This window comes from Eleutherodactylus coqui, chromosome 7 (genome assembly GCF_035609145.1).
Source record: "Eleutherodactylus coqui strain aEleCoq1 chromosome 7, aEleCoq1.hap1, whole genome shotgun sequence".
Taxonomy (NCBI): domain Eukaryota; kingdom Metazoa; phylum Chordata; class Amphibia; order Anura; family Eleutherodactylidae; genus Eleutherodactylus; species Eleutherodactylus coqui.
Genome location: NC_089843.1, coordinates 183,272,055 through 183,288,836, shown reverse-complemented (window position 1 = coordinate 183,288,836; position 16,782 = coordinate 183,272,055). Strand labels below are relative to the sequence as shown.

Sequence of the window (16,782 nt, the reverse complement as noted above, 5' to 3'; positions counted from 1 at the left end):
TAAATGCAGGTGGGCTTCGGCCCACACTGCATGCCCCAGTCAGACTGGGGTTCTTTAGAAGTGGACACATGCAGTTACAACTCCGTGTGGACCGACAGCATGGGTGGGTGCCAGGAAGCCACCGGCGGTACATAAATATATCCCATTGCATTGCCCATCACAGCTGAGGTAATGTCATGTTTAATGCAGGTGGGCTTCGGCCCACACGGCATGCCCCAGTCAGACTGGGGGTCTTTAGAAGTGGAGACATGCAGTTACAACTCCGTGTGGACCCACAGCATGGGTGGCTCCCTGGAACCCACCGGCGGTACATAAATATATACCATTGCAGTGCCCAGCACAGCTGATGTAACGTCAGTTTTAATGCAGGTGGGCGAAAAATTAATTGGATTACACTGTAGGCGAGGGCCCCAAAAAATTGGTGTACCAACAGTACTAATGTACGTCAGAAAAATTGCCCATGCCCAACCAAGAGGGCAGGTGAAACCCATTAATCGCTTTGGTTAATGTGGCTTCATTTGTAACTAAGCCTGGAGGCAGCCCAGTTAAAATAAAAATTGGTTTAGGTGAAAGTTTCAACGCTTTAATGAGCATTGAAACGTACAAAAATTGTTTACAAAAATTATATGACTGAGCCTTGTGGGCCTAAGAAAAATTGCCCGTTCGGCGTGATTACGTCAGGTTTCAGGAGGAGGAGCAGGAGGAGGAGGATGACTATTATACACAGATTGATGAAGCTAAAAGGTCCACGTTTTTGATGGTGATAGAGAACAATGCTTCCATCCGCGCGTGCAGCCTACGTATTGTTTAGGTATCGCTGCTGTCCGCTGGTGGAGAAGAGAAGTCTGGGGAAATCCAGGCTTTGTTCATCTTGATGAGTGTAAGCCTGTCGGCACTGTCGGTTGACAGGCGGGTACGCTTATCTGTGATGATTCCCCCAGCCGCACTAAACACCCTCTCTGACAAGACGATAGCAGCAGGACAAGAAAGCACCTCCAGGGCATACAGCGCGAGTTCAAGCACGTGTCCAGCTTCGACACCCAGTAGTTGTAGGGGGCAGAGGCGTCACGGAGGACGGTCGTGCGATCGGCTACGTACTCCCTCACCATCCTTTTACAGTGCTCCCGCCGACTCAGCCTTGACTGGGGAGCGGTGACACAGTCTTGCTGGGGAGCCATAAAGCTGTCAAAGGCCTTAGAGAGTGTTCCCCTGCCTGTGCTGTACATGCTGCCTGATCTCTGCGCCTCCCCTGCTACCTGGCCCTCGGAACTGCGCCTTCGGCCACTAGCGCTGTCGGATGGGAATTTTACCATCAGTTTGTCCGCCAGGGTCCTGTGGTATAGCATCACTCTCAAACCCCTTTCCTCTTCGGGTATGAGAGTGGAAAGGTTCTCCTTATACCGTGGGTCGAGCAGTGTGTACACCCAGTAATCCGTAGTGGCCAGAATGCGTGTAACGCGAGGGTCACGAGAAAGGAATCCTAACATGAAGTCAGCCACGTGTGCCAGGGTACCTGTACGCAACACATGGCTGTCCGCACTAGGAAGATCACTTTCAGGATCCTCCTCCTCCTCCTCAGGCCATACACGCTGAAAGGATGACAGGCAAGCAGCATGGGTACCCTCAGCATTGGGCCAAGCTGTCTCTTCCCCCTCCTCCTCATCCTTCTCATGCTCCTCCTCCTCCTCCTCAACGCGCTGAGATATAGACAGGAGGGTGCTCTGACTATCCAGCGACATACTGTCTTCCCCTGCCTCTGTTTTCGAGCGCAAAGCGTCTGCCTTTATGCTTTGCAGGGAACTTCTCAAGAGGCATAGCAGAGGAATGGTGACGCTAATGATTGCAGCATCGCCGCTCACCATCTAGGTAGACTCCTCAAAGTTTCCAAGGACCTGGCAGATGTCTGCCAACCAGTCCCACTCTTCTGTAAAGAATTGAGGAGGCTGACTCCCACTGCGCCGCCCATGTTGGAGTTGGTATTCCACTATAGCTCTACGCTGCTCATAGAGCCTGGCCAACATGTGGAGCGTAGAGTTCCACCGTGTGGGCACGTCGCACAGCAGTCGGTGCACTGGCAGATGAAACCGATGTTGCAGGGTGCGCAGGGTGGCAGCGTCCGTGTGGGACTTGCGGAAATGTGCGCAGAGCCGGCGCACCTTTCCGAGCAGGTCTGACAAGCGTGGGTAGCTTTTCAGAAAACGCTGAACCACCAAATTAAAGATGTGGGCCAGGCATGGCACGTGCGTGAGGCTGCCGAGCTGCAGAGCCGCCACCAGGGTACGGCCGTTGTCACACACGACCATGCCCGGTTGGAGGCTCAGCGGCGCAAGCCAGCGGTCGGTCTGCTCTGTCAGACCCTGCAGCAGTTCGTGGGCCGTGTGCCTCTTCTCTCCTAAGCTGAGTAGTTTCAGCACGGCCTGCTGACGCTTGCCCACCGCTGTGCTGCCACGCCGCGCGACACCGACTGCTGGCGACGTGCTGCTGCTGACACATCTTGATTGCGAGACAGAGGTTGCGTAGGAGGAGGAGGGTGCTTTAGTGGAGGAAGCATACACCGCCGCAGATACCACCACCGAGCTGGGGCCCGCAATTCTGAGGGTGGGTAGGACGTGAGCGGTCCCAGGCTCTGACTCTGTCCCAGCCTCCACTAAATTCACCCAATGTGCCGTCAGGGAGATATAGTGGCCCTGCCCACCTGTGCTTGTCTACGTGTCATTGTTAAGTGGACCTTGCCAGTAACCGCGTTGGTGAGGGCGCGTACAATGTTGCGGGAGACGTGGTCGTGCAGGGCTAGGACGGCACATCGGGAAAAGTAGTGGCGACTGGGAACTGAGTAGCGCGGGGCCGCCGCCGCCATCATACCTTTGAAAGCCTCCGTTTCCACAACCCTTATACGGCAGCATCTCCAGGCTGATAAATTTAGCAATGTGCACGTTTAACGCTTGAGCGTGTGGGTGCGGGGCGGCGTACTTTCGCTTGCGCTCAAACAGTTGCGCTAGCGACAGCTGGACGCTGCGCTGAGAGACATTGGTGGATAGGGCCGAGCACAGCGGAGGTGAGGGGGTGGGTGCAGGCCAGGAGACGGTAGTGCCTGTGTCCTGAGAGGGGGGTTGGATCTCAGTGGCAGGTTCGGGCACAGGGAGAGAGGCAGCCGTGCAAACCGGAGGCGGTAAACGGCCTTCGTCCCACCTTGTGGGGTGCTTGGCCATCATATGTTTGCGCATGCTGGTGGTGGTGAGGCTGGTGGTGGTGGCTCCCCGGCTGATCTTGGCGCGACAAAGGTTGCACACCACTGTTCGTCGGTCGTCTGAACTCTCAGTGAAAAACTGCCAGACCTTTGAGCACCTCAGCCTCTGCAGGGTGGCATGGCGCGAGGGGGCGCTTTGGGAAACAGTTGGTGGATTATTCTGTCTGGCCCTGCCTCTACCCCTGGCCACCGCACTGCCTCTTCCAACCTGCCCTGCTGCTGCACTTGCATCCCCCTCTGAAGACCTGTCCTCAGTAGGCGTAGCAAACCAGGTGGGGTCAGTCACCTCATCGTCCTGCTGCTCTTCCTCCGAATCCTCTGTGCTCTCCTCCCTCGGACTTACTCCAATTACTACTACCTGAGTGATAGACAACTGTGTCTCATCGTCATCGTCCTCCTCACCCACTGAAACCTCTTCAGACAGTTGCCGGAAGTCCCCAGCCTCATCCCCTGGACCCCGGGAACTCTCCAAAGGTTGGGCATCGGTCACGACAAACTCCTCCGTTGTGAGAGGAACCATTGCTGGCCATTCTGGGCAGGGGCCCGGGAACAGTTCCTGGGAGTCTGCCTGCTCCTCAGAATGTGTCATTGTAATGGAGTGAGGAGGCTGTGAGGAAGGAGGAGCAGCAGCCAGAGGATTCAGAGTTGCAGCAGTGGACGGCGCAGAACTCTGGGTGGTTGATAGATTGCTGGATGCAGTTTCTGCCATCCACGACAGGACCTGCTCACACTGCTCATTTTCTAATAAAGGTCTACCGCGTGGACCCATTAATTGTGAGATGAATGTGGGGACGCCAGAAACGTGCCTCTCTCCTAATCCCGCAGCAGTTGGCTGCGATACACCTGGATCAGGAGCTCGGCCTGTGCCCACACCCTGACTTGGGCCTCCGCGTCCTCGCCCACGTCCACGTCCTCTAGGCCTACCCCTACCCCTCAGCAGGCTGTATTACCAGTAGTGCAGAAACAGAACGCTGTAATTAAATGTGCCGCTTATTGGCCTGTGGTTGGAGGCTGACTTCCCTTACGGAACGCATCAGAGCCAGGAAACAATTTTGCACACGCCTGTAGTGAGACGTAGGTGCGTATGACTGAGCTAGTGGAATTCACAGCGCAGAAGCAGTCAAGTGGCCAAAGGCCACTAGTAGGCCTTAAGTATTTTGCTTCTATTTTTTTAAAATGCTGAGCTGATGCAGCAGACAGATACTGTAGGCAGCGTATAATATTATGTATACTGTTTCCCTCTGGCGGGATGACGGTGATCATGTAACAGAGACAGCAGATCCAGGAAACAATTTTGCGCAAGCCTGCTGTAACACTTAGCTGCGTATTAATTATGACTACTACCCCCAGCAGATAGATACTGTAGGCAGCGTATAATAATATGTATACTCTTTCCCTCTGGCGGGATGACGGCGATCATGTAACCGAGACAGCAGATCCAGGAAACAATTTTGCGCAAGCCTGCTGTAACGCTTAGCTGCGTATTAATTAGGACTACTACCCCCAGCAGATAGATACTGTAGGCAGCGTATAATATTATGTATACTGTTTCCCTCTGGTGGGATGACGGCGATCATGTAACAGAGACAGCAGATCCAGGAAACAATTTTGCGCAAGCCTGCTGTAACGCTTAGCTGCGTATTAATTAGGACTACTACCCCCGGCAGATAGATACTGTAGGCAGCGTATAATATTATGTATACTCTTTCCCTCTGGCGGCATGACGGCGATCATGTAACAGAGACAGCAGATCCAGGAAACAATTTTGCGCAAGCTTGCTGTAACGCTTAGCTGCGTATTAATTAGGACTACTACCCCCGGCAGATAGATACTGTAGGCAGCGTATAATATTATGTATACTCTTTCCCTCTGGCGGGATGACGGCGATCATGTAACAGAGACAGCAGATCCAGGAAACAATTTTGCGCAAGCCTGCTGTAACGCTTAGCTGCGTATTAATTACGACTACTACCCCCAGCAGATAGATACTGTAGGCAGCCTATAATATTATGTTTACTGTTTCCCTCTGGCGGGATGACGGCGATCATGTAACAGAGACAGCAGATCCAGGAAACAATTTTGCGCAATCCTGTTGTAACGCTTAGCTGCGTATTAATTAGGACTACTGCCCCCAGCAGATAGATACTGTAGGCAGCGTATAATATTATGTATACTCTTTCCCTCTGGCGGGATGACGGCGATCATGTAACAGAGACAGCAGATCCAGGAAACAATTTTGCGCAAGCCTGCTGTAACGTTTAGCTGCTTATTAATTACGACTACTACCCCCAGCAGATAGATACTGTAGGCAGCGTATAATATTATGTATACTGTTTCCCTCTGGCGGGATGACGGCGATCATGTAACAGAGACAGCAGAACCAGGAAACAATTTTGCGCAAGCCTGCTGTAACGCTTAGCTGCGTATTAATTAGGACTACTACCCCCAGCAGATAGATACTGCAGGCAGCGTATAATATTAGGTGTACTGTTTCCCTCTGGCGGGATGACGGCGATTAATTTTTTGGAAAAAGCCCACTGCCTATATAGCCTGAATATCACTTTCCCTGCCTCACCAGTACTGGCCCTATACTCTGTACAATGACTGCAGACTGCGGACGCAATGCTCTGCACGGCCGATATACAAAAAAAAATAAATTGTGCAACACTGCTAAAAGCAGCCTCAACAGTACTGCACACGGTCAGATGTGGCCCTAAGAAGGACCGTTGGGGTTCTTGAAGCCTAAAATAACTCCTAACGCTCTCCCTATAGCAGCTCCAGCACCAGCAGCACTTTCCCTGATCTCTGTCAGAATGCATCTGTGGCGAGCCGCGGGAGGGGCCGATTTATATACTCGGGTGACACCTGATCTCGCCAGCCACTCACTGCAGGGGGGTGGTATAGGGCTTGAACGTCGCAGGGGGAAGTTGTAATGCCTTCCCTGTCTTTCTATTGGCCAGAAAAGCGCGCTAACGTCTCTAAAGTGAAAGTAACTCGAACATCGCGTGGTACTCACCTCTAGTAACGAGCATCTCGAACACACTAATACTCGAACAAGTATCAAGCTCGGACGAGTACGTTCGCTCATCTCTACTTAATAATTATATGAAAAAGCCTCTATGAAAAGCCCACATTTTCCAAAGTCTCTGGTTGTTGAAAGTTTTCCGAAGGCTTAGATTTCCCTTACTAATTGAATTGTGAGATAATAAAAACACCACAGCAAACTATGTGAATATTAAAATGTACCCAATAGGCTTCTAAGGTGGTTTCAAATCTGTACTTGGGGTTCCGCTTTCCTGCTCTGTTTGGGAAGCAGGAACGGGGAATCCCAGTGGCCGAATGGCTCCATCTTAGGACAAAATCGAACAATATTGAATGGATAAAATAAAGGATAAAAAATGTTATTATTTGTATAGCGCCAACTTATTCCGCAGTGCTTTTAAGTAATTTTTCTATTACCCCCCACCAAGCTGGGTACTCAGAAGGATGGAAGGCTAAGTCAGCCTTGAGGCAGCTATCTGAACCAAATGGGCATTGAACTTGCAACCTTCAGGCCATGAGCCTTAGCACCCTGCACCACACGAGGCTCATGATGGACCCCATTGACTATAATGGGGTCCATTCAGTTGCTGCCCAGCTTTTAGCTGGAAGAAAAAGTGCTTTTTTTCCCCACTATTTTCTGTTGGATCTGCAGCGGAATTTCTAACCAGAGGTTTCAACGCAGATGTTAAACCACCCTTAGCCGTAGATTACCTTTAAATTAGTAGGAAAAGGTTATAAATGCAATAACACATAACTGTGAGGTCACACTGAAGTCTGCAACCATGCAAACGCATACACAAAATTGCTGAATGTTTTTCATCGTGATTTCAAATAGTTGTTTCATGTTTATTATTACTGTTTTTTTCAGTACTGTATGTTTTATTAGACTCTCTAAAGTCACAATTTATGTTAGTGTGACTGGCAAGAATATATGCATGAATCACCTAAAATGATATGTATTTATGACATTTTTGTAAAACAGCAGAGCTCACATCTTTCCCATTGTGTTAATACAAAGTAAAGCTGCACTAATATTATTAATGAAGTCATCATTTATTTAAAGCACTGTAGACACATTGACTTCTGTAGAACATTAGGTCACAAAGTTACAATCCGTGTATGAATACATAAATAGTGGTGTAAGAGTGAGAAGTCATTGTCTGCCTTGGGATAACATTTTAAATTTACCCTTAAGATTCCTCTGTAGAAGCTTCTGTGTTAAACATAAGTCAGCGAAATGACATTCAGCTTTATAAGTGGAAAAATACATTATAGGAAAGACTAGGACTCCATCATTAGCATTTCATATAGAGGTGATTTTATACATTTCAGCTTTCTATCCTTTTACTTTCCTCAGTCTTCTTTCTGGACTTATCAATCATCATATTTCTATCCTCATTTGACTTCCGCAACTTTCCTGATTCCTTTCCCAGCCTCCACCGCACTCGTATCATTTAGACAGCAGATATTGTTTTTATTTGGCTTTATTTTTAAGCCTATAACTAATATTCTTCTGACTATTGAATATTTTGACATTGCCATAGGAAGTCGCGCGTTGACAGGCGCAAGAATGGCCATTTATACATAAATCTGAAGTTATGCTGTACTTTCAGTCTAAGTTTAGTAATTATGTTTCTTTTACTTGCAGAGACTTTGGCATTTTTTGTCCTGTTGCAGACGTTGTTTTGCAAAAGTGACAAGAGGACGTGTAGCCATATCGGTTGACACTTGGGAAGTGAGAAGGGGTTATTTGGTTTTTCATAAATACAAATAAAAAGAGCCGTACATGTTGTAATATAAATAAACTACACTCTTCACCCCTCAAATTCCCTGCTGATCCGGGTACTCATTGGTATCGGTATCGGTATTTGTACTTACTGGCACGTATGATTACCTTCTGCTGAACCGTGATTAAAGTAGTACAGGACTTAACCTGACCGCTGAAGCCACTGATTGGCTGCAGCAGTTATGTGCCGGCAGCTTGTAAACAAAAGCCATCCGAGGCTGCCAAAGTGTCTGTGCTGAATTGCCAGGCGCCTGAAGAGTAGATTTTTTTATTTTTATAACATTTGCTACAATTTTTTTTCTTCAGAAGCTGGATTAGGGTGATTTCACATCTGCAACAGTGATTCAATTTATCTGCTATGTTCTGAAAGCAAGAAAGAGGAACTTTCTTGCAACTTATGGTGGAAACGAACTGAACCCATAGAATATGATAAGGTTCGTTTGGTTTCCGCTCAGCTGCCTGGCATTTTACTTGAAAAAAATCATTGTTCCCAGCAAGAGAAACCAAGTAATTTTCTAGACATGATACCTTTTAATGGTTAACAAAAATACACGATGTTACAGCGAGCTTTCAAACCTCTCAGGATTCTATCTCGGGCTTAAATGGAATAGATCAGAAGAGGTATATATATACATATACATACATATAAAAAGGCACAGACATGGTGTAATTAATTTGTACTGTATTGTTTTAAGTGCAAATTAATCACACCATGTCTGTGCCTTTTTATATGTATGTGAGTATATATATATGCCTCTTCTGATCTATTCAATTTAAGCCTAAGGAAGAACTCTGAGTAGGTTCGAAAGCTTTCCATAACATTATGTATTTTTGTTAGCCATTTGAAGGTATCATATCTACAAGATGACTTAGTTTCTCTTGCTGGGAACAATCACATTTTGTAGTCTTGGCTAACATGGTACTAAAATTTTTTCATTATACTAGAAAAAAAAAAAGCGGTGCATTCACCGATTTTTCTTCCGGTATTTTGTGCCAGATCTGCAACAAAATCTGGCATAACCTCTTTATTTTCACTGTGCTAGCAGGTCCAAACCTCTCCATTTGTATGAATAAGAAGAAAGTTTGTATGATCATAACATGATTTTTCAACTTCTTAGAAAATCTACTGGTGCAATACAGAGCAATTGGCCAGTTTCACACAAGCGTAATAAAAGTACTTGTAATTTGAATGAGTGTTCCAGGTCAACTTCCGGTCTACTGACCAGAACTCAGAGTATCACAGAAATCTATGATGCTCTGAATTTGAGTCACTAGACGTTTGGTTAAGTTAGGACACTTGTCCGTATTACAAGTATGTAAATCCACCCTTATTACGCTCATGTGAAACTGGTCATTAAGACATTTATAACTGCTCAGTTGCTCCAAATATAAGATCAGTTTATCAATGGACATTGGCCCAATACATCTACAAGATATTTGTTCAGCTTCGCTATACGTGACAGGCATGTATATGCAGCATTATTCAATTGTTCCAATTAGTTGACCAGATTTTACAGCATTACTAATGATTATCTGCTGGGCTCAGTACTATGTGATATTTGCACTGCAGATAGAGACTAGGATCCAAATGTAGGATGACATTTGTCTTGGATAAAATGTATGGAAGAGTACTTTTTTACTTTCTTATTCTCATTGTCATAAAAGTTGAGTGCTTCTTAGGTATCACTGAAAGTAGTACATTGCTACATGTATGATCGACAGTTCAAAAAGGTCAGCAGTTCTAATAAGATTGGACACTACAGTATTTCATAAGGGCATTTATTACACCATAACTACAGGTATGTAAACTACACATGCCACCATGGTACAGGCGACCACCATTAGAAGCAATTTTCAGCTCATTTGTGTTTGCTAAATTTTCCTTTAATATTTGATACAATAATATTGAACATATACAATAGGAGGGATTAATTCATTATAATATACTTAAAAATGATTGAGTAGGTTTAAATGATAATACATTGTAAAGGATAACAGATAAGTTGATACCTATTGTAGAATGCATGGTTCCTGAGTACACATCTTTCCCATTACTTTGTTTATCTGAAAAGAGAATTAAATCATTTAGCAACCAGCATGAAGATCTTCATTTTTGCAATGTCAGATACTTTTTCTGCAACCCAAATAAAATAGAAGTTCCAGTTCAATCAATGCATGGAGGAAAGGGTTGTCCTAAGTGGACAACTTCTAAAACTAAAGCCACCCTGGTGATCAACTGATCATTGAATGTCCAGCTTTTCTAACTCTAACAATCAGCTGTTATTGTCAGACTCTAAGCCATCATTCTTTTCCACATAGCCCTACTGAGTCCTCTAGAGCAGAACACACACTTTGCAGCAACTCTTTGCTTTGACTCATAGAGGGTTATCCAAAGTAGGATACACTTGCCTGTGATCTCCGTAAGGGTGCCTACCTACTAGCAATATTTTTTCTTGCGATGCGAGAGCGATGATTATGAAACCAATGATTTTTAATGGTTTTATACTCATTTGCGAGTTTTACTCTCAAGCCTCGCAGCACAGAGAAAAATCTGTGATATTGTTTTCAATGGGGTCAGCGGCAGCAGCGCCAGCCCCATTGAAAACATAGGGAGTACATCATGGATTTCCGCCAGACGATTCCTTCATTCCCACAGGGACCGCAGGGATGAAGGAATCCTCTGCCACAGCTGTCACAGCTGTGGTAGAAGTCCGTGGTGCTATCCCATTGCTTTCAATGGGTTCAGCACTGCTGTGGCTCCCATTGAAAGCAGTGGGGTTGCAGACAACCCCTGCAGCGATGTTTTTCGGGGAAGGGCTTGAAATATAATCTCTTCCCTGAAAATGATTGCTAGCTGTAAAAAAAAAAAATTATACTCACCTAAAAAAGCCATCCGGCACAGCAGTCTTCTTCTGTGTTCTGGAGGCTGGGGATTGAAAAATCCTTGCCCACAGAAAGCACTGGTCTAATTGGCTGAGCGCTCAGCCAATCACAGGCAGACTCAGCCATGGAATGACAGCTTAGCGCTGCCTGTGATTGGTCACAGCTCTCAGCCTATCACAGGCAGCACCCATTTATAAGACCAGCATTTTCTGGGGCAAGGATTTTTAAATTCCCAGCCTCCAAAACACACTCTGTGCTGGAGAGAAGAGCCTGACGGCTCTTCTAGGTGAGTATAATTTATTTAATTTTTTTTTTTTTTACAGCTAAGGAAGATTTTCAGGGAAGGGTTTGTATTTCAAACCCTTCCCTGAAAAACATTGCTGCGGGGGTTGCCTGCAACCCACTGCATTCAATGGGGCCGCAGCAGTGCCAACCCCATTGAAAACATAGAAAGTACATCACGGACTTCTGCCACAGCTGTGACAGTTGTGGCAGAGGATTCCTTCATTCCCGCAGTCCTACAGGGATGAAAGAATCCTCTGCTGTAGCTGTCACAGCTGTGGCATAAGTCTTCAATGTACTTTCTATGTTTTCAATGGGTTTTTATCTCTAGTGGGTAGGCACTCTAAGCCTTAGTCATGTAGGTTAGCACCACACAGTGGCACTCTTGGCAAGCTGTTATCCAGTGAACTGCAAAAAACGTCTTTTTAAGTGAATGGGGCAATATTTTAGCCAGGAGAAAAATTGTGAAGAAACTGCAACACTAAGGGTGCCCACCCACTGGCGATTTTTTTCCCTGCGAAATTCACAGCATTTTTTTCTCTGCAGGGGTCTATGGGACTTGTAATGTTAAAATCGCGATCGCGCAAAATCGCGATTTCGCGGTAAATTGCGATTTTGCGCGATCGCGATTTTAACATTACAAGTCCCATAGACCCCTGCAGAGAAAAAAATGCTGCGAATTTCGCAGGGAAAAAAATCGCCAGTGGGTGGGCGCCCTTAGGGCGCCCACCCACTGGCGATTTTTTTTTCTTTGCGTTTTTTCTGCAGAGCAATTAGAATTGAATGTACTCCTGTCCACTGGCATTTTGCGTTGCCTTGCGTTGCGTTTTTTAACATAGGAACTGTCAGTTGCATATGTGTCCTTATTTTTCTCCTAATGCACCCATGAAAGTCAATGGAAATTAATGGGAAAGCCGCGAAAACGCCGCGAAAACGCGGCAAAAAACGCCGCGAAAAACGCGCGACAAACGCCGCGAAAACGCGGCGTTTTTCCCGCACGAAAATTGCAAACGCCAGTGGGTGGGCGCCCTAAAGCTGCATTGTGATCCCTTTATACTCAGGATTGGTGGGGGTTGTGGGACTCAGTATTCTGGTTTCTCGTTATTCTTTATATAATGAAAAGTTATACAATTTTTCAATATGCTTTCTACACCCGTTCCCCATCTTCTGGTCTTTAGTAGGCATAGATCATGAGATTAGGGCAGATTTTTCTGCATTGGAAGTAAAAAATTCTATTGAATGACTGCAAACAGAGATCCAGAAGTCCATGGGGAATTGATGAAGAAATTACAATATATTGGAAAATGGAATAACTTTTCATTATACAAAGAGTAGGTTTTATTTGTTAAAGCTATAATACCCCTATATCTACCCAGATGCAACATAAAAAGCGTATCCGGAGCATGGAGCTACTGCTCTGTTTCAATTGATAGCGGCTTGAAAAAGACCCACGAGGGTTGAAACGTTAGCCTGTATGTCTATCTTGGAACAATAAAGGCACTTTTTTAATATAGCCATTTGCACCATTTATGCTGCCATATGATATACTATTTCAGATGCAACATAACAACACGGAAATATTTTATGTAAATAGGTCAGGATTCTCCTTTCTTCTACCTTAGCATTTAGCATGTAGGGAACGATATGGCATGTCCTATCTGTTACGTTCGTCCTGGACTGCCAACAGGAAACAGGAATGGGGGGCAGCCAGAATGGACGCCAAAACTAGGAATACAGGTGGCTAGACGCAAGGTATAGAGAGACAAACACAAACCAGAGACTGACAACACTTAAAACACTAAACAAACATCCCTCCACACATAAGCAGATGTTATAGTTAGAAAATTATGAGGTATTGGTTTGTTTATTGGCCAAAATACTTAAACTGCAAGCCACTACAAGGCTCCTCGTTGTCTTGCGGGTGTCTACACTATCAAGACAACATCCCCTAGAATCCTGCTTACAAGCAGAATTCACAAGAAAAATATACCCAGATAGCGCCTCAGGATTCAGCTATGTAAAACAATACGATACAAGCAGGGTGATTTCCGAGATTAGGGGGCGGCCGTGCACTGGAACCTAAGGGCCACACCAGCCTAGAGATGATACACGATCCAGGAGGATAGGACACAGTTCACACCTACTCAGCCTGGAACCCAAAAAAACCACAACAGAACACACCACATGTCTGGCAACCAGCTCACACCCACAGAGCAAAAAACATTACTGCAAACACAAAAGGGAGTAAAGAAGCACAACCTAACACTATCTTTTCTCACCTATACTATTAAAATGCGAGAACACTGCTATTGAAAATGAAACCATTGAAATCAATGGTTTAGTTTCATTCTGTTATACAGCCGTGATTATATGAGCCAATGGGTGCAGACTAGCTGCTATAAAGGTTCCCATAGATTGTACACATAGTAAGTAGAGCAGGATCTATATCTCTGTAGCACACACTTACAAGTAACAGCATCATTGAGGACATTACAGAGCAGTACTCAGCACTGTAAATGTGATTCCAGTAGCTGTGACACAGTAAACACTTAGGCCAAATTCACACGACTGCATGTGTATTTGCACGCGCCTGAGCATAGAGTTTTTGCATAACAAACTATGCTTTTTATGTGTGTATTTTACTGTACTTTTATCACACGCAAGACTTGAATTTGTGCGCCTCAAAAAATACGCACTGATTAAAATGGCTAATTAGTCTTATGAATTCCAGATGTATTCTTTTTCCTGCACAATTACACAATGTTTCATGCATCTCCTAGCATATTTTGCACACATTTGCACATCTCCACTGACTTCTATGGGCCTTTTGGTGTGAAAATACGCAGGAAAATAGAGCATGCTGCTTTTTTTGTTTTTGTGTGACCAGTATGCATGCGAATGTGAACGAATCAATGGGATCTATTCTCTGCGTATTGCGCATGCAGGTTTTGCGCACGCAAACACATGTGCAAATGTACTTGTGTGAATCTGATCTTACTGTTATCTTCAGCTCGTCACCGACAAGAACTTTACTAATACTAAAATCATATATTTTATTAATATTTGTTTAAAAGAAAGGGAAAAAAGGGGGGAGGGGAACCATACACAAAAATCCACAAACAAGAAGAATTTCACTCCACTCACTACTCTGTTAATTTCGGGGCAAGAGAGGAAAAAAGGGCCCACATTTACGGGGCAAAGGAGAAAAAGAAGCCCACATTTACGGGGCAGAGGAGTATAGAGGCCCACATTTATGGGGCAGAGAGTTTAGAGAGCCCACATCAGTGGGACAAAGATATATCAAAGCCAAGTCAGCTGCATTAGATAGAGAGCAGCTAACGTGACCATAGGGAGACAGAGCTCTCTTGCCCCGTAAATGTGGGCTCTTTAGATTCCCTCAGTTGCACAGTGAGATCTATGCATGATGTATCCTTATTAGAGATGAGCGAACGCGTTCGTCCGAGCTTGATATTCGTGCGAATATTAGGGTGTTCGGGATGTTCGTTATTCGTGACGAACACCATGCGGTGTTCTGGTTACTTTCACTTCCTTCCCTGAGACGTTAGCGCGCTTTTCTGGCCAATTGAAAGACAGGGAAGGCATTACAACTTCCCCCTGCAACGTTTAAGCCCTATACCACCCCCCTGCTGTGAGTGGCTGGCGAGATCAGGTGTTCGCCTAATATAAAAGTCGGCCCCTCCCGCGGCTCGCCTCAGATGCGGTGTGAGTTAGATGAGGGACAGTGCTGTTTATACCGGAGCTGCTGTAGGGAAAGAATTGGTAGTTAGTGTAGGCTTCAAGACCCCCCAAAGGTCCTTATTAGGGCCACTGATAGCTGTGTGTTGGCTGCTGTTAGCAGTGGGATTTTTTTTTTTCTCAAAATCGCCTCTGCAGACCGTTGCACCTGGCATTAGGGACAGAAGTGCTGCATAGGCAGGGAGAGTGTTAGGAGTGAGTGTAGCCTTCAAGAACCTCAACGGTCCTTTCTAGGGCCATATTTATCCGTGTGCAGTACTGTCCAGGCTGCTGTTGGCTGTGCTGCATTTTTTTTGGGCTTCTCAAAATCGCCTCTGCAGAGCATTCCACCCTCCATTGATACTGCAGGGAAAGAATTGTATAGGCAGGGCCACAACACAGTTATTATTCATAGAATATACGCAGTGCTGCCTGTTGGTGGGAAAAAACTGAAAACAAATCTATTTGTCCAGCCTGTGTCCGTCCTTACGCCTGTGGAGACGTGTGAGCTGCGTGAAAAACATTGCTAAATCATACGCACCCAGCTACGCTTTACTGCTGGGTTCGCCATTTGCTTTCCTTAATTGGGAAAAAAAATACCTGCTCTGCCACAGTTAATAACTCTGCTACCCTCACGTTCTGTGACACATAAGCAGGGACACAGCACAGTTATTAAACTTCTCAGGTTCATTGAATATACGCAGTGCTGCCTGTTGGTGGGAAAAAACTGAAAACAAATCTATTTGTCCAGCCTGTGTCCGTCCTTACGCCTGTGGAGACGTGTGAGCTGCGTGAAAAACATTGCTAAATCATACGCACCCAGCTACGCTTTACTGCTGGGTTCGCCATTTGCTTTCCTTAATTGGGAAAAAAAATACCTGCTCTCCAAGAGTTATAATAACTCTGCTACCCTCACGTTCTGTGACACATAAGCAGGGACACAGCACAGTTATTAAACTTAGATAATTCATTCACTAGAGGCAGTGGGGCCTTTCGTTTTCCAAAAAGGGCAAAAATTATATTTGGCCTGCAGTCTTGCGCCAATTTATTTCCTGCCTGTGAAATCAAATCACTGGTAATACAGCATGCTGAGGGGTAGGGGTAGGCCTAGAGGACGTGGACGCGGCCGAGGACGCGGAGGGCCAAGTCAGGGTGTGGGCACAGGCCAAGCTCCTGATCCAGGTGTGTCGCAGCCGACTGCTGCGCGATTAGGAGAGAGGCACGTTTCTGGCGTCCCCACATTCATCGCCCAATTAATGGGTCCACGCGGGAGACGGTTATTAGAAAATGAGCAGTGTGAGCAGGTCCTGTCCTGGATGGCAGAAAGTGCTTCGAGCAACCTATCGTCTACCCGCAGTTCTGCGCCGTCCACTGCTGCCAATCCGAATCCTCTGTCTGCTGCTCCTCCTTCCTCCCAGCCTCCTCACTCCACTACAATGACACCTGCTCAGGAGCGGGAACACTCCCAGGAACTGTTCTCGGGCCCCTGCTTAGATTGGGCAGCAGCGGTTCCTCTCCCACCAGAGGAGTTTATCGTCACTGATGCCCAACCATTCGAAAGTTCCCGGGGTCCGGGGGAAGAGGCTGGGGACTTCCGCCAACTGTCTCAACAACTTTCTGTGGGTGAGGAGGACGATGACGATCAGACACAGTTGTCTTGCAGTGAGGTAGTAGTAAGGGCAGTAAGTCCCAGGGAGCAGCGCACAGAGGATTCGGAGGAAGAGCAGCAGGACGATGAGGTGACTGACCCCACCTGGTGTGCAACGCTTACTCAGGAGGACAGGTCTTCAGAGGGGGAGTCAAGGGC

The 16,782-nt window shown here is 46.1% G+C and overlaps 1 protein-coding gene across 3 annotated transcripts in view; it reads right to left on the bottom strand.

The window, feature by feature from the left end:
* GC (GC vitamin D binding protein) overlaps positions 1-16,782 on the bottom strand; it is a 259,845-nt gene that overhangs the window by 68,244 nt on the left and 174,819 nt on the right. For all 3 annotated transcript variants that reach the window (XM_066574902.1, XM_066574899.1, XM_066574901.1), the window contains exon 12: positions 10,086-10,139. In XM_066574902.1, the coding sequence (XP_066430999.1) occupies positions 10,086-10,139 (54 nt within the window). The remainder of the gene's footprint in view (positions 1-10,085; positions 10,140-16,782) is intronic.